The sequence below is a fragment of the Epinephelus fuscoguttatus genome, linkage group LG6, assembly GCF_011397635.1.
Source record: "Epinephelus fuscoguttatus linkage group LG6, E.fuscoguttatus.final_Chr_v1".
Classification (NCBI taxonomy): Eukaryota; Metazoa; Chordata; class Actinopteri; order Perciformes; family Serranidae; genus Epinephelus; species Epinephelus fuscoguttatus.
Window position 1 is genome coordinate 35,493,968 of NC_064757.1, and position 23,234 is coordinate 35,517,201.

General features: G+C 40.7%; 3 protein-coding genes across 3 annotated transcripts; 2 read left to right on the plus strand and 1 right to left on the minus strand.

The window, feature by feature from the left end:
- Nucleotides 1–1,364: 1,364 nt before the first annotated feature.
- On the plus strand, nt 1,365–7,515 carry pmpca (peptidase, mitochondrial processing subunit alpha). Its single transcript, XM_049579157.1, has 13 exons — nt 1,365–1,428; nt 2,186–2,388; nt 2,486–2,565; nt 2,650–2,732; nt 2,880–2,974; nt 3,079–3,179; nt 3,316–3,579; nt 3,669–3,761; nt 4,672–4,790; nt 4,897–4,987; nt 5,203–5,265; nt 5,375–5,519; nt 6,554–7,515. Exons 1-13 carry the CDS (start codon nt 1,382–1,384, stop codon nt 6,721–6,723), a joined length of 1,554 nt encoding a protein of 517 aa, XP_049435114.1. The 5' UTR covers nt 1,365–1,381; the 3' UTR covers nt 6,724–7,515.
- Nucleotides 7,516–8,968: 1,453 nt separating this feature from the next.
- On the minus strand, nt 8,969–16,709 carry inpp5e (inositol polyphosphate-5-phosphatase E). The gene is made up of 11 exons (XM_049579158.1): nt 16,602–16,709; nt 15,189–16,066; nt 14,372–14,495; nt 14,178–14,275; nt 13,950–14,074; nt 12,961–13,080; nt 12,505–12,612; nt 12,088–12,249; nt 11,848–11,963; nt 11,478–11,614; nt 8,969–10,195 (listed from the first exon to the last, which is right to left on the minus strand). The coding sequence occupies exons 2-11, from the start codon at nt 15,995–15,997 to the stop codon at nt 10,063–10,065; spliced, it is 1,932 nt and encodes a 643-aa protein (XP_049435115.1). The 5' UTR covers nt 15,998–16,066; nt 16,602–16,709; the 3' UTR covers nt 8,969–10,062.
- A 3,476-nt stretch (nt 16,710–20,185) lies between these two features.
- LOC125890050 (gamma-crystallin M2-like) lies at nt 20,186–22,092 on the plus strand. The gene is made up of 3 exons (XM_049578443.1): nt 20,186–20,262; nt 21,405–21,647; nt 21,779–22,092. Exons 1-3 carry the CDS (start codon nt 20,230–20,232, stop codon nt 22,055–22,057), a joined length of 555 nt encoding a protein of 184 aa, XP_049434400.1. The 5' UTR covers nt 20,186–20,229; the 3' UTR covers nt 22,058–22,092.
- Nucleotides 22,093–23,234: the final 1,142 nt, after the last annotated feature.

Consider the following 23,234-nt stretch of genomic DNA (forward strand, 5'->3'; position numbering starts at 1 on the left):
GTTGATTTAGGGTTAACAAAAATCTTCATCATAACAACAGTGACATCACAGTAACTCTTGATCCAATCATAAATGACACAAAACAGAAACAAAGGGGAGAAAAGAGGTCACTTCTGCAGATTATCCTTTAAACACAGAGCTTTTATTTCAACATCATATAATTTGCTATTATGCCAAACTCAAGAGTCATTTTGTCATCTCAAAATATTTCTAATTTCTGTGGCAGAAAAACAACCCTACTCCGAAATTCTATTTTTTTTTATTTTTAATTTGTTTTGTCTCTCTTTCCTTTTGCTTTGCTTTGTTTTGGTATGGTACCAGAGAGGGCAGAGTAGTATGGATATGATTCTGTAAAAAGTGCAAAACTGATAACATCAACAAATTTAATTTAATTACATTCTTATCTAACAATTACTATATTGATCTACGGACCTAACAGGGTGGAAAAACTTAAGATGAGTTAGCCTAAGCTCTTAGAGTGATTCAGATTTAGCAGGCTAACTTTCTACAAATAAACAGAACTTTTAAAACTACATCACATATATTATTACTTTTTTTTTTTTTTTTTAATCAGATCAACTTTCCTCATAATTTAGGGTGGAACTTTACTCCTTTGAGTTCCCTTCAAAGCAGTTATGTCTTCCTTCCTGAAAATTTGGAAGGTGAGAAACTAATTAACAGGATGGAAAATGACTTAATTAATTATAAAAATTGTAAAATGTAATACTGCTGATGATATGATATACTACTACCACTACTACTAATACTACTACTAATAATAATACTACATAGGCCTATTTCAGCATTTTATAACTAATTTCTTATAGCCTAGTTCTTGTATACATTTATTACTTTAGTCTAGGGACATGATAAAATCTAACAAAAAGTACAAAAAGGTCAGTAAAATAATAATTGCTCTTTTAAAAAGTATTTTTATTGCGTGTAATATCTGCGATTATGGAGACTTTAATCTATCATTTAAGGCATTTAAAAAAAAACATTTGACCATTTTAAAGAAATTTTGAGGAAGTAATTCATGGTGACAGAAATATTGCTGCATAACAGGAATAACTGTTATTTAAAGTGGCTGTTGGTAAATGTCTGCCCTGGGGTCTTTCAGTCACAAAGGGATTTCTTGGTTAAGGTAAGGGGAAAAAAGATTGTGGTTTAGCTTACATTAAAATATTGTCGTATGCCACATTTTCTTACAAATACCTTTGAAAGGCTTTGCAGGGTAATAAAACAACATCAAAAAGGTTGTCGAAGGAAATAAAGCCGTTACTTTTTTGGGTTTATCAGTTGGAGTTTGTGTCTGCACCGGAAGTGTTTCAGGAAAATTTCATCATCATCCGGGTTACCGTGTGGTCACAGAGAATCCAAGATGGCGACTCACATGTCGAGGTGTAGAACCTGGAGTCGTGTTCAAAGGTACTACGCGTTTAAAATGAATGCTCTTGTATTGTCGCCAGGCTCGATTTACATGTAGAAGAACAACGCTACGACTATCTTCTGTGTCATGTCTCCCTGCGACATGAACAGTGTCAAAACTTTTCTGCGTCCTCATTATGAAAGATTAGCTTCCTCGGTTAGCATGATGCTAACTGTCAGCCGTTAGACAAGCTGTCAGGGTGGGTACTGTTACATCATGAGTAAAGTATACCAATAACGTATTTTAAAGGCTAAATGATGAGCTGAAAACGTTATATTGTTGGCGACTTGGGCGTTTTCAGTTTGCTGATAGTTTAAATATCTGGGTTATATGTTTGGTTCAAAGTTTGAGATGTTGTAATGCTGTACTGAATCATCCCTGGTCATTATTGGTGCAATGTGTTGGACAGCATTTTCTACTACTATCATCAAACATTAAATAAGGGAACATCTTTTAGATTAATGGTGTTACATCCCTCCAGTAGAGTTTGAGACCAAAAGAATCTATGCAAATAACACTTAAGGTTGTATTTAAGGCAGTTTATTTTGGTTTTCCTTAAAGTTGTCACCCATTTGTAGTTGGACTTAATATCTAATGACCATAATAAAACTCTCAAAGGGAACATGTTAAGAGCAACTGCATTTACTTTTCTCCTAAGTATATTAAGTAATCAAGTAATCAAGGATGTAAATACTGTTTTCGCAACTTGCCTTATGTTGCTAAGAAGAAGCTAAGGATTGTTTGTTGTTTTCAAAGGTTTGGGATTGCAGCTTACAGAAAATACAGCAGTGGCGGTGGATACCCAAATATCTCCCTCTCTGCACCTCTGCCTGGGATCCCCAAGCCTGTGTTTGCGTCTGTGGATGGTCAAGAAAAATATGAGACCAGGATCACTACTTTAGAGAATGGCCTCAAAGTTGCCTCCCAAAACAAGTTTGGTCAATTCTGCACAGTTGGAAGTAAGTTGCAGAAGTGATATGTAAATTTTAATATCCACTTATCTTCAGAATGTGTCTGACGTGGAGAAACTATGTTTGTTTTCTGTCTTATTTGTAGTTTTAGTAAATTCTGGTTCCAGACATGAAGCGAAGTACCCGAGTGGAATAGCACACTTCTTAGAGAAACTTGCCTTTTCTGTAAGTAAAACAAAATAAAGTCCACAAACTGAAAGCTCAAGGACGTCGAGGTGTGTGAAGTGATGTTGTCTTTTTTATCTTCAGTCCACAGCTCAGTACGGGAGTAAAGATGAAATTCTCCTCACGTTGGAAAAACACGGAGGGATATGTGACTGCCAAACATCGAGGTATGTGATCTTTCAGCTTTTCTCAGTGTTATAAAATATAATGTTCCTTTATCACTACCTTAATATGTGAACTAGGCCTTTCTTCATTTAGAGAGTATGTGACTACAGCTGTTGTATGTGTGATGTATCATTCATTTTCCTGTGCAGGGATACCACCATGTATGCAGTGTCGGCTGAAGTGAAGGGTCTGGACACGGTGGTCAGTCTCCTGTCTGATGCTGTTCTACAGCCTCGCCTGTTGGGTGAGTCCATTCGTATTTTACATGACAAATCAGTGGGTACTGAGCCAAATGTCCTCTCTGTCTCCGCTGTCTGTCTGAGATAATCTGTGTTTGTTTACATGCAGATGATGAGATCGAGATGACCAAAATGGCGGTACGCTTTGAATTAGAAGATCTAAATATGAGGCCAGACCCTGAACCGTTACTCACTGAGATGATCCACGCTGTGAGTCACATCATTTGTTTTAATCATATTATTATCAGTGTTATATATTTGGAGGGCCACCAGTTTCATAATAATATGAATCAAAGTAAGGCAACCTACATTTATATGTTACATCTGTAACATTACTTGTTACCAGGCTGCATATCGAGGCAACACAGTCGGACTGCCTCGCTATTGTCCTGCAGAAAATGTGGAAAGGATCGACAAGAGAGTGCTTCACAGCTACCTGCATAACTACTACTGTCCTGAGCGGATGGTGCTGGCTGGAGTGGGCATCGAGCACGAGCAGCTGGTTGAATGTGCCAGGAAATACCTGCTGGATACGAAGCCAGTGTGGGGAACAGGTGGAGTGGCCAACGTGGACCTTTCAGTAGCCCAGTACACTGGTGGCATTGTCAAGGTGATTTATTGGTTTTATTTGTGCTGGATTTTGTCCTTAATGTTATCCTCAGGAGAGAATAATAATAAAATCCTCTTTTAATCTGTTAGATGGAGAAGGATATGTCAGATGTGAGCCTTGGCCCCACCCCGATCCCAGAGCTCACACACATCATGATCGGCCTGGAGAGCTGCTCCTTCCTGGTGGGTGTTTACAGTTGCCTGGCTCATAGTGCTGTACCGCATATTATTTATTTCCATACAGAGCTTCTTCTGAGTTTTTTTCAAATGAAGCTTCAAATGCCTGCTGTCATATTTTATGACTTAATCGCCCTAAAGAAAAAAATCCTCAAACAGAATCCTCAATTTACTAAGTTAAAATGTAATTTATGGAGCTGTTAGTTTGCTGCGAGGCTGCCGTTGTTAATACAGGTGTGTGCTCCCTTTGTGTGTGGCAAGTGGGAGAGGAAACTGTTTTTCTCTGCAGTGAAAATGTTGTCTTTAAAAGGCTTAACACCAACAAATATGGAGTGACGCTGAATACTTTGTTAAATAAAAACACGTTGCAAATTTTGGAAATTATTACAAAAAGATACACTTTGACTTTTGGACTTTACAACTTTCTGGAGTAAATGGAAATGTTTGGATCACATGAGTCAGAAACAATCCTACACAGCCACCACTGCAATGTAATCTACAAATAGTATAATACTTATAATTAGTGAAGCCTGATCTTCAACTGCAGCTGTGCGAAAATACCAGGTTTATTGAGGTTCATGAAAAGACATGGAAAGAAAATGTCAGTGTCATGAATAAAGCTTTTAAGTATTCAGTACATAGTGTTGTTGTGCATGCATAAAAAATGAAGCCAGCTGAACAAATACGTACAGAATCCAACAGAAAAAAATCCCAATCTCAATATCTGAGAGGGAATGATAAACACAAGATTTTATTTTATTAAAAAAGAAACAGCCATAAATTACCCAATTTCTGGACAATTGTGAACAATGAACGTGAACTACTTCATTTTTATTTAAATCTGTGTGAACTGAACTTTGAGCAAAACTTTGAAGTTTGAACACGTACAACAAAAAAAACACGTTTGTGTTCACAGGAGGAGGATTTCATCCCTTTCGCGGTGCTCAACATGATGATGGGCGGAGGTGGCTCCTTTTCTGCAGGAGGACCTGGGAAAGGCATGTTCACCCGCCTGTACCTGAACGTGCTCAACAGGTGAACATCTCACAGACTTCAATTCAGGATTGTCTCTGATAATCATAAGTCACTGATATAACACCAGTCAGTTTCACTAATGGTTATCCTTGTCTGTTGTATGTAGACATCACTGGATGTACAATGCCACCTCCTACCATCACAGCTATGAGGACAGTGGTCTGCTGTGTATCCATGCCAGTGCAGATCCCAGACAGGTCGGTACAGACTCAGGACAGCAGGGTTCAAATGTCCTATTGTACCTATGTATTCCATTCACACCTTTGCAGAGAAAAGTTTAAATTGTGTAATGCTCCGTCACAAAGTTAGGTTCTCTTTTCAGAATTTGCATATGGCGTTCTTGCATCATTGGTTCTTTATGTGGACTTAACTGATTGATTTAGTTCTCATCATTACATGCATCTATCTCCAGGTGCGGGAAATGGTGGAGATAATAACCAGAGAGTTCATTCAGATGGCAGGCAGCGCAGGAGAGGTAATGGCTGTTTCACTATCAAGGCAATCCATCATAAATTTAGCATTATTGAGTACTTGTTATGGAAACAAGGGTGGTGTACCATTCTCACTTTTCCATGTCCATCCAGATGGAGCTGGAGAGGGCAAAGACTCAACTCAAGTCCATGCTGATGATGAACCTCGAGTCGCGGCCGGTTATTTTTGAAGATGTTGGTCGCCAGGTTCTTTCCACAGGAAAAAGAAAGCTGCCACATGAACTGTGTGATCTAATAAGTGAGTATCAAACAAAATTTAGTTGTAGGGAGAAAGGGCTTGAAAATGTTATACAGTACCTGTCTGAAGGCCTTTACACACCAGGGGCATGACAAATAAATGACACATAGATGTGAATATCACGCATCAAAACTACTCATACCAGCAGCCATGCAAATTTGCGACAGTTGCAACACTTATTCAATAAAAGGTTTGGACGTCAACAGATTCGTCAGCAGTGATGCTGGGATCTTATTGACCCAGAGCAGCATCTGGCAGCCTGTCTGAGATAAGTTGTTGTGTAGCCCAAGCTAACTTATTTTATTGATTTTCCTTTTCACCAAGTGCTCTAAGTAAATTTGAGTGCCCTCTGGTAATCAGCTACACAGTGTGTATGTCAAGGGCTTTTACTGTGATTGATAAGAACAGAAGGAGTACATCTGTGTGCTGCCTTTGTCAAGAAACAAATAACGTTTTGCCATCTTGATTCAGACTAGTGTTTTTATAATCCTCATAAATATAGGTGCAATGTGATTGGTTGATGCTTTACTGCTGTGTGAAACCTCAGAAAAATGAACCTCTTCCCAAAAACAAACTCAGCGTTTTTTTCGCCACAAAATATTCTTGTTCTATGTAAAATTACTCATGACAAAACTGTCTTTGTTGTGACAGTTTCATACATCTCGGGATAAACGGTAGCTAAAGGAGCAGCAGTGACGACACCTGTGCCTTTCTGAAAAGTTCAGTTTCTCAACTAGAATTGCTTGGAACAGTCATGCAAAAAGAAAAAGCTAAAGCACTCTGAGTAAAGACACTGGGTGCAGTGCTTTTTCCTTAGGCAGCTGCGTACAGCTGTATACACTCTTCACATTGGGAACAATAAGAATCAAACATGGTGGTGCTCAGAAAAAAAAATGCTATGAGGATACAGGCCTGAAATCGCACCAAATATGAACACCCCCAGTGTGTAAAGGCCTTAAGATGAAAATTACAAGAAGCTGAAATAGTCATGTTTCACCCTGCTTATTTGTTTCTTTTTTTTTACTATTTTGCAGGCAACGTGACAGCCAGTGACATTAAGAGAGTAACCACCAAGATGCTGCGCAGTAAGCCCGCAGTAGCAGCTCTGGGAGACCTGACGGAGCTGCCCACGTACGAACACATCCAGGCCGCCCTGTCCAGCAAGGATGGACGTCTGCCCCGCATGTATCGCCTCTTCCGGTAGACCCCCATCACCATCGAGCCGGTCATCACTGGCAAAAATTACTGTAAATAAACTGGACTGGAAGATTACACTAGTGTTCCCTCCCACCACAGAACTCAGCACAGCTCACTCTGGGAGGGGACTAATACCTGGGCTCTCGACTGAACGTCTGAGAGGGGGAATTTTAAAGAAAAGTTACATTTTACTCGCCAGTAACCGTAGTCTTCATACAGTTGGAGTATCTGTATTTATTGTTTGTGGGCAGGAAAGCCATATTTCCATTTCAAAACTCAAACATGAACCTGTTATTTTAAGTTTGTGAATGACATTCTGTTAAAGAATCTTAAAGGTTAGCTGTGGCTACCACCTCTTGTAGTGTATACACTTGTTTTCTATTGAGCTATCATTTTTCTCTCAGCTCGCAGAACCTCAGCTCTCTAAGATTCACCAAGCTCCACCTCGAGCCTTCTCTTTTTTCACAGTGGATTGATCAGAAAACAGTTGAAAATATAAATATTTATACCACAGCACTTCATAGTCACAGGCACAGTGAAGACTCTACACACAGTTATGGCAAACCAATTAATAAAGGTAAAGGTCCTTTAAAAATGTTGGATGAATGACAACTATTGTAGCCAATTTGTCCTCAAGACTGAAATCATTGTTTCAGATGCACTGTTAAAAGACGGAAATCTAAAGTGAAACCTGTTTTTTTTTTTTTTTTGTATTTTTGTGATTGTGTTGATGTCCTTGCAAATTCCAAAAACAATATATATATGAAGACGATAAATTAAAGGAAAAGTTTGACTTAAAGGAGCTGTATGCAGTATTGAGAGCACATCCATGATTCAGAGTCTGAGCCAGGATTGCCTGCATATGGCTCTCAACATGGAGGTGGCTGAGCCGTCGGCCAGCAGCTAACGATGCTGACAGTGTGAAAAGTGCAAAGGGTGGGCGTTTTGCTTTTGTGACGTTGCTGTCCCAGTATCAGCTATAACCACCTTATGAGCACAGTGCAGAGCTGCGTTGTTAGTTAACCAGTGGGACACACACACAGGGACTTGCATGAATGTGTGGGCAGATCAACGTCTAATAACAGAGAAGCTCGGATTACAACACACAGAGGGAGCGTTACTCTGCTCATGATGTCATTACTCCATTATATCCATAGCAAATAGTGGCTTGCTGCTGTACTAAAGCTCTGAATATCGTATACAGAACCTTTAAAATAAACATGAAATACACTCATTCGCTTTCTGGCAAAGAGTAAGTGAAGTATCGAAGTGAAATGCATTTACGTTCAAATAAACTTGACTTGTTTTTCTGAATTAACAAGCTTATTATCTCAGAATTATGAGAAAAGTTTTATTTAAAAAAAAAAAAAAAAAAAATCAGCTTGTTTTTCCAAATTTACGAGATCTTGTTAATTTTCATTTTTCGAATTAGTAAGATAATAATCTTGTTAATTCAGAGAAACTGTTTTTAAGAATGCATCAGGCCTCCGTTAATGATAAAATCAGCACCACTTTACGCAATATGAAGCCACAGCAAGTCGCCAGTTAATGTTAGCTTAGCTTAGCATAAAGACTGGAATTGGAGAAACGGCAAAATTACACAAAATCCACCCAGCAGCACCACTAAAGCTCACTATTTCCTGCATTTTGGTCTATATAAAAATACAAGGTCTAAAACTACAATTAGCTGTGTTATTGGATATTAGCAGTTGTGTGTCGGACTATTTACTGGCCCCGAGCAGCTGCCAGACAACCAGGTGAGGCTCTGTGAAGCTCCTCTACCCCTCCAAGAAATAGTCTGACTCATAACCCCCATAAAACGGCAAATTATTGCTTTTACACTTCAGTTTTTGTACAGACTAAACAAATGAACCATAGTGTGCTCATCAGTGAGTCACAGAGGTGCTGGTAGCTGGATTGTGTCACCATCAGACACAGTGAGGTTCACCATTTACAGTCTTTTCGTTTGGATAAGCTAACAGCTATAGCCTTATATAATATGAACAAGATGTCACGCTTTTCCTTTAAGAGACACGTCGCCTTGAGTGAATTTAGAGGATTAATATATTTTTAAAAACCCCAACTTTCATTTAACACCCATTTCAGTGGCTTCCGACTCCAGTGGACATGTGAAACTTTTACCATCTGTATACCAAGTGATAAATACATGTAAGTACTTCCATGAATAAAGTTATATATTTTAAAGGTCTTGCATCGCAGTGCAATGGAAAAAAATTCTGCTGACAAACAGGTCTGTGTTAAAACGTTTATTACACAATGTTACCTAATAGGTGACATATAAAAATACGCAGATAAAGTTAAGAGGTCTTGAGACCCACAGGCACTTATCCTCGGAGCAGACTGCTCCTCGCACTGGGAATGTGAGTTCATTAGTGTGGTACATACAGTACATGGACAGTTTATATTACGTATGAGGCTACACAGCAGTGAGATGAGAGGTAAGGCATTGAATTACAGTCTGTAGCAAAGGTTCACTGTCCTAAAAGTGTAGTGACAGGTGTTAACAGTTTAAATCTATATTACAGGAAGTGAGTTCGTGTGAAAATAAATTAAATATAAGCCATCAAATAGATGTGATCTCCCTGAAATTCAACAGTAACAAGTAGTAACAACCTCCTGACGTACCGTTCATCAACGTCATGCTCTTGAAATTATATATTTAACCTCCCTTGTTCAGTCGTATCGTATGTCTCCTACAAAACATTCAGCTTGGAACCATATTCAAGTTAAAACTGACCGATGGCAGACGCCTACATGACATTTAATAAGTGCACCGCACGTGCCACCAAAATGTAGTAATGTTTGTTAACCTATTTGATGACAAATTCACAAGGCATTTGAACACTGATGTGAGCATTCAGAAAAACGTAACATTGTGGTTCATGATGTTTTTTAAACACCTATAAAAAAAAGAAAATGAATGCAGTTACACAGAGCCTTTAAGGTCAGTTCACACTGTAGCATGTGACAGAAGAGTAAGCCACGACGACGACGCCCCCTCCCACTCTGTCTTGGTCATGTTTGAGTAGAGGGGGCTGAATAAATAAAGGCTAGACTGCTGCTGTGGCTGCAAATCTCTCTGCACATCTGACCTCAAGGTCCCTGCCCTCAAGTGCAGCCAGCCACTTCCCACATACACACAGTTCAAGCAATGCCCAACAGAGGGCGCACTCTGCTCAGTTACCACCATGACCAGCACTGGGCTCTGTGTAGTTAAGACATCTCTGGTTTCCCTCTGGTCCTTTTCTGCCTGCCTGGTTTTACATTTCAGTGTCTGGAACATTTTGATCCAGTCCGCTCTGCTCTGAGAGTTCATTTTAAGGGTTTAGGAGATGGTGCAGATGGTACTGCTACTTTGGTTCTTCATGGCCTCCCTCCTCTTCAGTTCTCGGGTGATCCTCCTCCTGATGCCCTCCAAATACAGGCTTCGGTCAAACTGTCCTGCACCCAGGGGAATACTGAACAACACAAACACAAGATGTTTGGTCAAAACATAGCAAAGACAACTTTTAAATTCAGAATGTAATTAGACAAAGCTGGGGTAGGCAGTTTGGTTCAAGTGGACTGAGAACACTAGACTTCTGCACCTCCTATTTGTTCTGTTTTCAGGCTTTAGAAAATCTAGTCTGTGATGGGGGACTTTAGCCAATCACAGGTCATTTCAAGGAGAAGGCGTTCCTATCAGCTGTTCTACAAATGCAAATGTGCGTGCACGTCCTTTTGGTGAAAGCCTGATTCAATCACAGAGAACCCTGCAGAGAAAGTTGCTATTCCAGCATTGGCAACAACTGCCTACACTGCAAAACAACCCCAAAAAGGAAGTCAGACTTATTAAAAGAGTCTGACAATAAACGCAACAAAACACGTCAATGTCCGGGAAGCGTTTCAGAGATGGAAAAAAATGTTGATACTAGTTTGGCCTTCTGCTAACCGCACCCAAGGGCTTACAGCGTGTCTTCAATTCATGTTTATGTAGCTAATGTTCCCGAGAGCCTCCGCCTCAATCCCCGCTGCTACAGACCATCTTGCCAGGAGGAGAGCAGGAAACGGATCCAGAGACGGATCCCCAACCAGCTGCCCCAACACCCCAAAACCAGCCAGCGCAAACCCCAGCTCCTTGAGACTGGACAGCCAAAACTCCCTGGCGAATCAGCAAACTTTCCACTACTGCTGCTACACAGGTTAGACCCGGTGGTGCCAGGGGTCACAGTGGCACAGGGAGGCTGGCGATGGCCAAATTTGAGACATGATTGATTTGGTACAGCTGCTGACCAAGGGTCCATCTCCTGAGGTTCTACCTGCTCTCCTCCCAGGGAAGCAGTCCACAGCAGCACGGAGAGAGGCGGAGGGAACATGGGGTGGCTACTGGGATTGAGTGAATGAGCTATATGTAATTCTACAATGAAAAAAGAATAAATAAATCAATGTATGGGATCCAATGGGTTACTATATCAAGAGCGTGCATATGCCTGTGGTTGTCTGGTGGGAGGGGCTCAGGACAGCGCTGCTAGAGGAGAGTGTCTTTTGTATTATATGCCATGTTTTTTGCCTTTTCCAGATTTCTGCTGAGCCCAACTTTAACATTCCAATATGAAGGGGCCAAAAATAAGATTCTTGCTGCTCTAGCATTTGAAAATAATCATAATGTATTTGGTTTAATTACAATAAAACATTGTTGAATGCATCATTTGACATGATGAACCACTTTAATTTATGTTTTTGAGTGGCAGTGGGACTCACTTGTCTCTGCCCGGCCTGAGTTTGACCTGGAAGACACTGATGACGGGCCGATGGTCTGAGGTCTTGATGCTGGAACAGCTGGTGTACTTGACCACTTTTATGTCATCAGCCTGCCTGCTCCTGAACAAGATCCTGTCCTGTGAACACACACACACACACACACACACACACACACAGAGGATTAACCCCACTAAGAGCAACAAAATGCTGATTTAACCTGCCCTGGCCACTTTAGACTCTAAGTAGAGCAGCTGGAAAGTGTATGACGGTGATAAAAAGCTCCTTCCATCAAAAGTCAAGCTTATTTTGGTTGCTATATTAACAAAGCTAATTATCATAAGTTACATGGGGGTTGATTTTTACTACTTACTGTGTATGATGGTGTTCTCTGTTTAGAAGTGGTGTCGTAGATATCACAGCCGATGTCGAACTTGTATGTGGGGAGGAAGTGTATTGGTGCCTCTTGGAAACCTTTAAAGATTGAACCTGAAGGGGAAAAAGAAGCACATTCGCACGGTAAGAATCGATCAAACACAAACACCTACTCCTATAAACATTTTTTTGAAAAGTTTTCACAGAGATTAAGCCTCCGACGTGCAAGCATACTAACCATCCTTCATTTCCTTGGAGAGCTGGTCGTGCTCCAGCAGACGGCCCATATCGCCGCCTACTGTGCGACTCATGATGGCCTCCACGTCAACCCGGTCTTTACTCAGTCGAAAGTTAAAATCTCCAAACCAGAAGACCTGGTCGAACCTCGTGGTGACGTCAGCTAAAAGTAGAAATGACATCCTTTGAGTATCAAAGATTGTCAGCCATTATTCTTACCAAGTATTGGAAAAACTGAACATTTTTCTTCCTCATGGGGGCATGACAAAAAAAAAGTTTGATAACCACTGGGCTAACTGCAGCGGGTTTATCTGTGAAAGTTTCATCATGTTGATCAGGACTGGGTGCAGAAACACCGCCATCCCAGTTGCTTTGTTTTCTCAGATCTTTCACACAAGGTAACTTAACAGAGTCTTACATGGCGTGGAGCGGTAAGGGTTGGTGTCTGGAAGGCCTTTGGGAAGAGCTAGAGCCTCAACGATCTTGTTGTAATCTAGTACTCTCTCGTAAACTTTGGCATCTCCAGCTGGAAGAACAGAAACAGAAATTAGAAAAGACTGCCTTGCCGTCAGTGCTGCAAAGTTTAAATCCAAATATGTAATACTAAGATGTAAAATAATTTATGGGTAGTGTAATAACTAAAACATGCCTCTCAAAATATGTGTAGACACAGTTTGCTGAAGCTGTAAATACAATAACATTACTGTTTCTTCTCAGGCATGTTGCGACATCCCTCCTAAACTTTATTACAAATATCCAGCCAATCCGAAATACAGCCATGCTGATAAAAGTATCTTGCTATAATAAATCACTGCTTTAGTCTGCAGCCTCCCTGACTTTGGGGAAACCTACTACACCTACTAAACTTACTCACAGGTAAAATGGGACGTGATGAAGAGGAAGGAAGTGCCAAAAAAGGTAAAGGCGATTCCCACAGCCCCTTTGGTCTTGATCTGAGAGATGATCCTGGTTGTGACTGTGGCGTGCTCCACCTCTGTGTGGGTCAATAGAGCAAATATGGTGGTCAGTATCAAAGCCTTAAAGGGACAGTTCACCCCTAAAGCAAAAATGCATATTTTTCTTCTCAGCTGTAGTGCTATTTATCAGTGTAGATTGTTTTGGTGTGAGTTGCCAAGTGTCGGAGATATCAGCCACAGAGATGTCTGCCTTCTCTCCAATATAATGGAACTAGATGGCATTTGGTTTGTGGTGCTCAAATGGCCACAAACATACTGAAAAACAATGCGTCTTTCCAGAAATCATGACCCAGTTACTCAAGATAATCCACTGAACTTGTTGTGAGCTGTTTCATGTAGGAACTATTTTCTTTCTCCCGAACTACACCCACTAACTGTATCAGTGTGCTGGAGGAACGTGTATCTACTGCCAGCTCACCTAGCACCACTGAGCTAGACAACATTACAGCTCATTAATGTCTATGTTTTGCGCTTTCAAGAACTCAAGCCTCTCGTTCATGAATAGATGCACGCCTCCTTCTGTGCGGTAATGCAGTGGGGGGGTGTCGTTACGTAGAAAGAAAGTAGTTCCTACATGAAACTGCTCACAAAAGGTCTGTAGATTATCTAGAATAAACAGGTCATGATTTCTATAAGGAGATGCTGCTGCTGCTGGGTTTTCAAATGTATTTTTTGGGCGCTTTGAGCACCACAAGCTGAGCGGCATTTAGTTCCATTATACTGAAAAGATGGCAGCCATCTCTACGGCCAATATCTACAACACTCTGCAACTCACACCAAAACAATCAAGGTTGATAAACAGCACTACAGGTAAGAGGAAAAAAAAAACAATCTGCACTACACACATGTTATATAATCAGGAAGTGATATAAGAGGCATTTATTACCTGAGCAGAACCAGATGAGGTCTCTTCTGACAAATACAGTGAGATATAAAACACCATGTGATGCTGCATACAGCATGACGTAGTAAGGTCCCAGAGTCTCCTGAAGACGGGTCTCCCACTCCCTCCTGCAAACACATGCAGACACACCATCACATACACAGAATATAACCGACTTTACTAACAGCTTTGATTGAGTAATGACGATGATTAAAATCCAACATAACATACCTGTCAGGACAGCCCTCCTGGACCCCAATGACATAAAAGTCTTGTGCAAATTCAGAGTCTGTTGGCAGGAGGAGGTCGTCTAAGTTGGCTGGAAGCCCCTGAAAATGACAGAGACTTGGTTACAACTCCGCTGGTGCCTAAACTTGTGCACACAGTAACAAGGCTTTAAATGGTCTGTGAGATGCTGCTCCTACCTTCTCTCCCTGCATGTTCCAAGTAGCGATGTAGATACCCACTCTCCTGTCGGGAAAGTAGCGGTCCAGCTCCTCGGCTCCGAGCAGGGCACCACTCCCCAGCACGCTGCCCTCCAGAAAGCTCCTGGAAAATACACATTGGAAGGCAAAATTAGCACTTCTAAGAGCAACCGACTTGCCTTCCAGGATGCAGTTGAGGAAAAAAGCAAGGATGTTGTCTCAGATGTTAGGTCAATATTTAAAAGTAAAAAATCCAATCCCCACCAGGCACTGAGACTACAGACTAACACCCATTTTTTGCTGCTCCTGCTGTCAAAAACTGTACTGAACAAGCATCTCCTCTGATCTCGTGTTAATCCTCCTCCGCTCTGCCACCTTCCCCTTTTTCTCTTAAATATGCGAGCGCTGCACACACACACAATGTAAAAACGTAGATACAGGACAAATTAGCAGTCTGTCAGTATTGCTTCGACACTCACTCCTGATAGTGAATCAAGCTCCTAGATGTGCTGTGCTAATCAGCTCCAATCAGAGGGCACAATCAATCAATACCTGATTCTTATGCAGATCTATCTATCTATATATCTGTTTAATGTGCTGTTACAAGAATGTATTATTGTTGCAGTGGATAAAAATATGCACATCCAGTTCTAAATTTGTCTAGTTTCATGTTCTCTCTGGCCTGTATCTAAATTTAGTACCCTTGAAACAGACCGGCTTCTAATAGCCTTCAAACACCGTAAAGACTAACCCTTCACATCCAGTCTGAGGATGACTCCAGGTACATCATCTACATGGTCTACTTAGCCTACTGTACCTGTTCCTCACATCCTGGGGTCTGATGGGGCTGAGCACACTGTAGGTGGACCTCATGGAGTTGACAGAGGCACTGTCCGACCCCATGTTCTCCAGAAGCCGGCTGTCGCTCAGGTTCCTGTGGAGTCTTTCCCCGAGTTTCTCTCTGGCCAACACGGCATAATCCAAACAATCCCTGTCAATCCTATTAGCTGCCCTGAAACTGGCTGACGCAAAGCTCTTGTCCAGAGCAGGCAGCGTCCCTGTGGGTTGCACCGGAGACAGGCGCACCTTGGCGGACCTTGCCCAGTGGTCTGTGGGGTCGCTCTGCTGGCTGGGGGGCCTCCGTTCATACTCAGAGAGGCTGCTCACTCTGTCCCGGAAGACTGGGGATCCTGCTGTGACAGCAGAGATGGGTCTTACATTGAAGTCCTGCTCATTTCTGGTGGTAGCTGCAGTGCTGGGAACAAATCCACCTGGAGCTGGAGCTGTGTGGTCCTCTTTGAGTGAGTCTGTGGAGGAGCCAGTCTCAACCGGGTCACTCAGACTCTCCTGGCTGTTTCTCAGTCTCCTGGTTCTCACGGTCTCCTCCACTGAGATACTTCTGCTGGATTTTGACAGCCTGGGTAGTAAGGGTGGCCGAGGCTGGTATGGGCTGATCTCTCCCGCAGCGTTTCTAGCAGTGAGTTTAAGGGCATCATTGTGCTCGTTGCAGGATTTGGCATCTACTAAGGAGGTGTTGAGTGGCCCGCTGTCATTGGCAGCTGAATCTCCTTTACCAGGAGCCTCACTGGACTGATGGAGGGGGCTGTCCTCTCCATTCTTAGTCATCCTCTCGTCATGACTGATACCAGCTGTGGTCAGGTGGATGGAGCTCTCTCATAGCTAACTAACATACACCTACACATACAGGGGCAGAAAATGATTCAGTGAAACGTTGACGTTAAATGAATTAGTTTAGCCACATTAACTACATATTGAAAGTCGTTTAGCTCCTGTTTATTAGCAATTAAAGATTAATCGTTCAGCAGTAGTTAGGGATAGCACTATGACCTCTAACTGCTCACTTTAACGACTGCTAATTACCTGAATGAAGCAGCTAGCTAATTATGCTAATGTTAGCTTTACCGGTCTAATTTAGCTAAAATCCAAGACTGAATCTAAAGTCCCGTTGTTTTCTTATTTCATCGCTTCACAGAAGCTCCGCGATTTCTCCTAACTGACCTCTCATCCAGCGAACAAATCACGTTTACCTGTAACTCAAACGGCTAACTTCAGCTAACCATCTAGCTCACAGTAGTTAGCTACTAGCTACAAGCTAGCTGAGCTAACGTTTGAAGCAAACGTTTATAAGAGCGTTATTACTAAATAGGTAATGTTGGTAGGTTCCGTCTTGTGTATTCATTTCACTGTGATAACGTTGAAGTAGAGTTACCTCTGGTTTACTGTTGTTTGGTGTCAGAGTGGCTAATTAAGGACTAGCCCGATCACTTCCTTAGCGACGTTTGACAACAGATGTTGTTACCAAGAAAAGAGAGTCACGACAGAGAGCAGAGCGCGTGTCACAGCGCCCCTCTCTGCTCAGAGCTCAAAGTACACCTGAAATAAAATCATCGTCTTCTACCTGTGTGTTGTTGTACTGTCTTGTGTTTTCCTTTTGAACAAATAAATGAATGAATGACTTTATTTCGAAATAAAAAAAACCCCCAACATAATAAAAAACAAGCAAGGCAAGGATAACAGCGTCCAAAAAGTAGTAGGTAGAAGTAAAACTTACCTGTCCCTACCCCTTTCTTAGATTTCTTCTGTGAACTCGTACATTATTTCAACAAATTCCCAAATTTATATAGCCTACAACAAATATACAACAATCCCCAGTCTATTTACCACCCAGTTAGATAAATAAGCATCTCTTATCACAAGCCCAACCATTACATAGTAGTACATTAATCCCAATAAAAATGTACAACTTGGAAAATTCAATATAACCCTTTTGGTTCCTTGCCTCTCTAACTTAATACAATTTAATATCATAAGATCTTTTGGCATCAATGGAAGGATTCAAGGATTTAATGTTGTCATTACACATTACAGGATTGCACGAAAAAGGAAAACGGATATTCAAGATATTTAACTTAGAACAGAATATAAACAATAAAACAGGAAATAGAACAAACTATATAAAAGTGGCACTAAAGAAATAAATAACAGGAAAAAAGGAAAATGATATATATTCACAAGGTCTAGTCTATATATAGTTAAGTATATATAAATACATACAAAAATATATACAGTTTTGTGTAAACAGAAACAACATTTACAAATGTTCAGCACATAACATTTAAAATGTTGATACATGACTGTGAGAATGATGTCGTGTTAAATGTAATTCTGTATAACATTTTTAAGATATTGTTATCATCAAAGTGTAATATACATGTATATATATTATTGTTATTGTTTTTTTTTTTTTTTGATGTTACACATTACCACCCTTTTGCAAGGAACCTTGGTGTTATTTTAGACAGTGACTTTAGGTTTGATAAGCAGATAAGCTCTATTGTCAAAATGAGCTTCTTCCAGCTAAGACTATTAGCAAAAGTAAAGGCATATCTCCCCCGAGATTATTTTGAGAAAGTTATTCACACCTTTGTTACATCACGCCTAGACTACTGTAACTCTTTGTTTGTTGGTCTTGACCAGTCAGCACTGCGCCGTTTACAAGTAGTCCAAAATGCAGCTGCCCGCCTGCTGACTGGAAAGAAACGGCGTGATCACATTAGTCCTGTCCTTGCATCTTTGCACTGGCTGCCTGTTAATTTTAGGATCCAGTTCAAGGTTTTATTAATTGTTTTTAAGTGTTTAAATGGTCTGGCACCGTCTTATTTATCAGAGCTTGTACAGCCTCACAGTACTTCTAGAGCACTTAGGTCGTCAAACCAGCTGCTCCTGGCAGTACCTCGGTCCAGACTCTCTACTCGTGGGGACAGAGCCTTCTCAGTGGCGGCCCCAAAGCTGTGGAACAGCCTACCATTCCAGGTTAGAGCTGCACAGTCTGTTGAGCACTTTAAAACATTACTGAAAACCTATCTTTTCTCCTTGGCGTTCAGTCCCTGCTAGGCAAGAATCCTTGGCTTTTACTCTTTTTACTCTTTTTACTTTTTTATTTCCCTTCTTTTTAATCTAATTTTTATTTTATTAAATTGAGCCCTTACTATTTCCTTTGTTTTATTTATTATGATATTTGTATATGATTATTTTATATTTCAATAACTGTACAGCACTTTGGTCAACTGAGGTTGTTTTTAAATGTGCTTTATAAATAAAGTTTGACTTGACTTGACTTGATTACATCCCCTTTATGGATTCTCTATTGTATCTATTTAGCTTGATATTATACTACTTACATATATTGATTACATCCTTAAATCCTGACTCACTGTGTTCCTACTGTATAACATGCTTAACGGGTTGTGGAAATGTCCAATAATCTACTACTACTACTACTACTAATAATAATAATAATAATCCAATACAACTGGATAATGTACTTTAATCAAAAGTTTGATTATATGTATCAAGATCTTAAAAGGAAAGGCACTGTTTGGCATTAAATGTAGAGTTTATACATCTTATTATACAGCAGTTGGCTTATGCTTATTGCCTTTAGACCTCTCAGATGTTGGTAATGCCTACTGTAAGAACTGAACATGGTGAAGTCCATGGTGAAACATCAACAGCTCCCTGGTAACTGATTGAATGTACTCGTCTTTCCATGTTCTTTAAGCTGGTCTAATACACTCCTCCATTTTAATATTTTATTTTCATGTGTTCTTTTAACAGTTTTAAACTGTTTGTACTTGTATTTTAATATTGTTCTATAGATTGTTTTATCTGCTCACTTGTAAAGCACTTGGAATTGCCGACATGTATGAATTGTACTGTATAAATAAACTTGCTTTGCCTTGAGAGGTCAGGTTTCTTTATAAATCAGTACATCATCATTTACAGCATGTAACCTGTCATTCAATTACAGAAGACAAAAACATTAAGCAGATTCTACTATAAGCAAAGGGAATCTATACATTTTTACAAAGTACCTGAAAAGGTTTATTAAACACACAGAAGGTAAGGTAGTATATTACAGTATCTAATATACCACTACCTAATTAGACCTAAAGTTAAGCTATGGTTCATTTCCACAAAATAAAGTTGCAATATTTTTTCACCTCACTTAAGCATTATATTTGTTTTGTAATTAAATGTCTCATATTGGTAGAATAAAGTCAGACAGTTCAGAATCATTATATTAAATGCAAAATACATGTAGTAAAAGTGATATCAGAAATTATGATAAGTTTAGCCATTTCAACAGAAAATAAATCTTTATGATATTAAATAACAGTCATTGCTATGTAAAGGAAAGGGTGTAAGGAGCATGATAAAAACAATATCTTTTGCTGCTGTAATTAATACATTTTCAATTGATATATTTCAGTGTCACTGCTGCACTAACTGCTGTTTTGTTTACCCACACATCGCTGGGTGTAATGATATCAACCTCAAAATCACTTACAAAATGTTTCTTTGTGTATTAAAAGACATGTTTTCCATATACCATTCCATACACAAGTCAGCATACAAAAACTTCCCACATGCACCACCACCAGCTAAAGTCAGTGACTTCACAAATGACATGTGACATGTGTCAGGAACAAAATAACAGAAGCATGTTGCTGACAAAACAATCACAATGTCACAATGAGTAAACAATGTCAAGGTGTGACCTCCGATTGTTAACCCTTTCACCCCTTCTGTGACCCCCCGCGCTCTACGAGAAATGGCCGCTGAAAGGATTTCTGGGCCTCGCCGGCCCCTGGAAATGTAGACAATCCCTCCATATTCTGTGCATTTCTATGGCGCTGCTGCTGGCTCAGGGGGGTTTGACAAAAGGGCCGGTCTGTGGGTAAGGTATAAAAGCAAAGGGTTAAACCAGGTAGGGTACAGTTTGGTGTAAGAGCAGCAGCAGCAGCAGCAGCAGCAGCAGCCCACTGACCAACAAAATGACTTCCACTGGAATGAACATGATGAGCAGGGTAGGTTTGATAGTTTTCTTTTCATAATGTCACATTGAGTCTAATAATAGTATACTTTCAAGCTGCTATAACCAGTGTTATTTTTAATAATCATCAGTCAAATGACCATGTGTACTGTAAAAGGGGTCACTCGTAGAGACAAACCAACAAAGAATTATCACCCGGCTGCAGTTCCTCTCAGCTCTACAGAGCTTTAAAGGCGCTTTGAGCTCATTTTTTTGTTTTCAGACCCACATTTTAACAGTTTGGTTCACTTTTATGGCTCTAGCATCATTTTCAGGCAGCTACTATCAGTGAAAACACTCTAAAAACACTACCTGCCCAGCACTAAAGGGCAGACAGAAAGTTTTTGCAGCTAGCTGATGAATATTGTGGAGAATTTAGCATTTTAAGACACACATACTTCCCTAAAAAGTTGGTAGAGACCAAATATAGAGAAACATGGAAAGAAAACAGGGGCTTAGATTCCAAATACATGCTAATGTTGCTTCCAAGGGCGCAGGTTTAATTTCAAAAGCAGGGCACAAATATGTAACGTGAGTTCAGGGGTCCTTCACTAGAAATTTTTGAGTGTCAAACACTTAACTTCCTGCATTCTGGTAAATTTCTGCACCAATTTGTGCTTTTCTGCATCAATTTATGGTGTTAATGTCTTTAATTGTGTCACAATGAATGCCCTCTGCTACTTGCATGTTTTTATTGGGGGAGAGAAATGCACGTTCTAAACATTGAGGGGCACGTGTCCCCCTGTTCCCTCTGAAATCCACACCTATATCTGCCCAGCACTCAAGGGTCAGAAAGTGAAAGTGTGTTGCGACGAGCTATTGGATACAAATATTTATCTTAAAAGTTGGCAGACTGTTACAAAAAAGTTAATGGACTTATATTCATCGAGTGGACACAAATTCAACTCCAAATAGATGCTTATGTTGCTCCGTATCCTCGGCATGTGTAAGCAACAAGTTTGAAGTATTAGTGTTGTGTTCACAGTTTGTTTCTGCTGCCCCCAAGTGGCCAAAAAAAAGTTTTTCCTGTTTTACCCTAAAAAAGAAAATCAACATGCAGCTCTAAACATGAACACATCCCACCTGTGCTTCTCACACACATCACATAACTAAAGCCTTTCCCTCTCTCTCCCTCAGATCATCTTCTACGAGGACAGGAACTTCCAGGGTCGTTCCTATGAGTGCATGAGCGACTGCCCCGACATGTCCTCCTACCTGAGCAGGTGCCACTCCTGCAGGGTGGAGAGAGGCTGCTTCATGGTGTACGACCGCACCAACTACATGGGCAACCAGTACTTCATGAGGAGGGGCGAGTATGCCGACTACATGAGCATGATGGGCATGAGCGACTGCATCAGGTCCTGCCGCATGATCCCCATGGTAAGATCTCACACCTGGCTAGACTTACTGTAGATGACATCTTACAATTATTTCTTATAGCAAGTCTTGTAGAGCTCATGCTGAGAATTTGAAATGTTTTGAGTTAAACCCACTCGCCCTCTCCACCACAGCACAGAGGATCCTACAGGATGAAGATCTACGAGAGGGAGAACTTTGGAGGTCAGATGTCTGAGCTGATGGACGACTGTGACAACATCATGGACCGTTACCGCATGTCCAACTGCATGTCCTGCAACGTGATGGAGGGCCACTGGCTGATGTACGAGCAGCCCCACTACAGAGGCAGGATGATGTACATGAGGCCCGGCGAGTACAGGAACTTCATGAACATGGGCGGCAGTGGCATGAGGTTCATGAGCATGAGGCGCATCACTGACTCCTGCTATTAGACTCTTTGCACTGAATAAAACTGTCATAACCTAAACTGCTGGTGTGTCTGAGTCACTTCTTAATTCTGAATACCCATAATAAAAATCAATTGGCTTCAATAAAATGAAGCCAAGGCAGAAGAGCTTTATATAGTAAATGGCTGTAACTTACCGGCAGAGAGAATGATTGTAGAAAAGATGAGAAGGTTTCTTATTTTCATCCAGTCATTCACTTCTTATTCTCATGTCGGACCCACAGTCATAATCAACAACTTCAACACAATCTCAAGTCTTCAGTCTCTTGGGAGACACATGTGCAGGACTGTGGAATTGAACACCAAAACCTGCTCAATCTAAAGCAATCTAAAACATTAACACTGCAATGCACCATTTTATATTGAAGTTTCTAAGTAGATTTCTTGTTGTTGTTGTTGCTGTTGTTGTTGTTGATGTTGATGAGACTAAGTCAGGCAGATGGCTGGATTTTGATACAATGGGCCCCTGGGGACAAACATGCAGAGGTCCCCACCACCACCTCTACATGGGAGCAAGACACACAGACTTTGTAGTTATTTTGTGTCTTTTTGTGGTCATTTTGAGTCTCTTTCAGGTCTGTACGTGTCTCTTTGAGAGACATTTTGCAGGTGAAGGACAGAGAGCCCCTGACACTTTGAGCTCCTGGGTCTGTGCCAGGTAGGCACATTCAGTAATCCATCCTCGGTCATAACCTACACATCATACCATATAATATATAGCTACGGTATTTCTTTTCATTATGTAGCATTTTTTGGCATGCAGTAATCCAGCACCTAGCCTCCTGTAAAACAGCAAAGTCTTATTTTTACACTTCAGTTTTTGTAGGAATATATAACATGTTAAATAGTGAGCTTTAGAGGTCAAGTCAGTTTTGTTTATACAGTCCAATATCACCATTACCATCTGTGCAGCATGCAGTATGAGACCCTCTGCCCTTCAACCCTTGCTTCAGATAAGGAAAGTGCTGTCAGGTGAATTTTATTACCTCTGGAGAGTTGTTTCTCCTTGTTTCTAGTCTTTGTGCAAAGCTAAGTTGGCTCCCTGGACAGTGGCTCCCAGTGCAGTACAAAATCAACTTTAAAATTCTTCTTGTAGCCTTTAAACACTTAATGGTTGGTAGCCTGCTCACTGGCTGAAGTCCAGTCAGAGCTGTCGGGTCGTC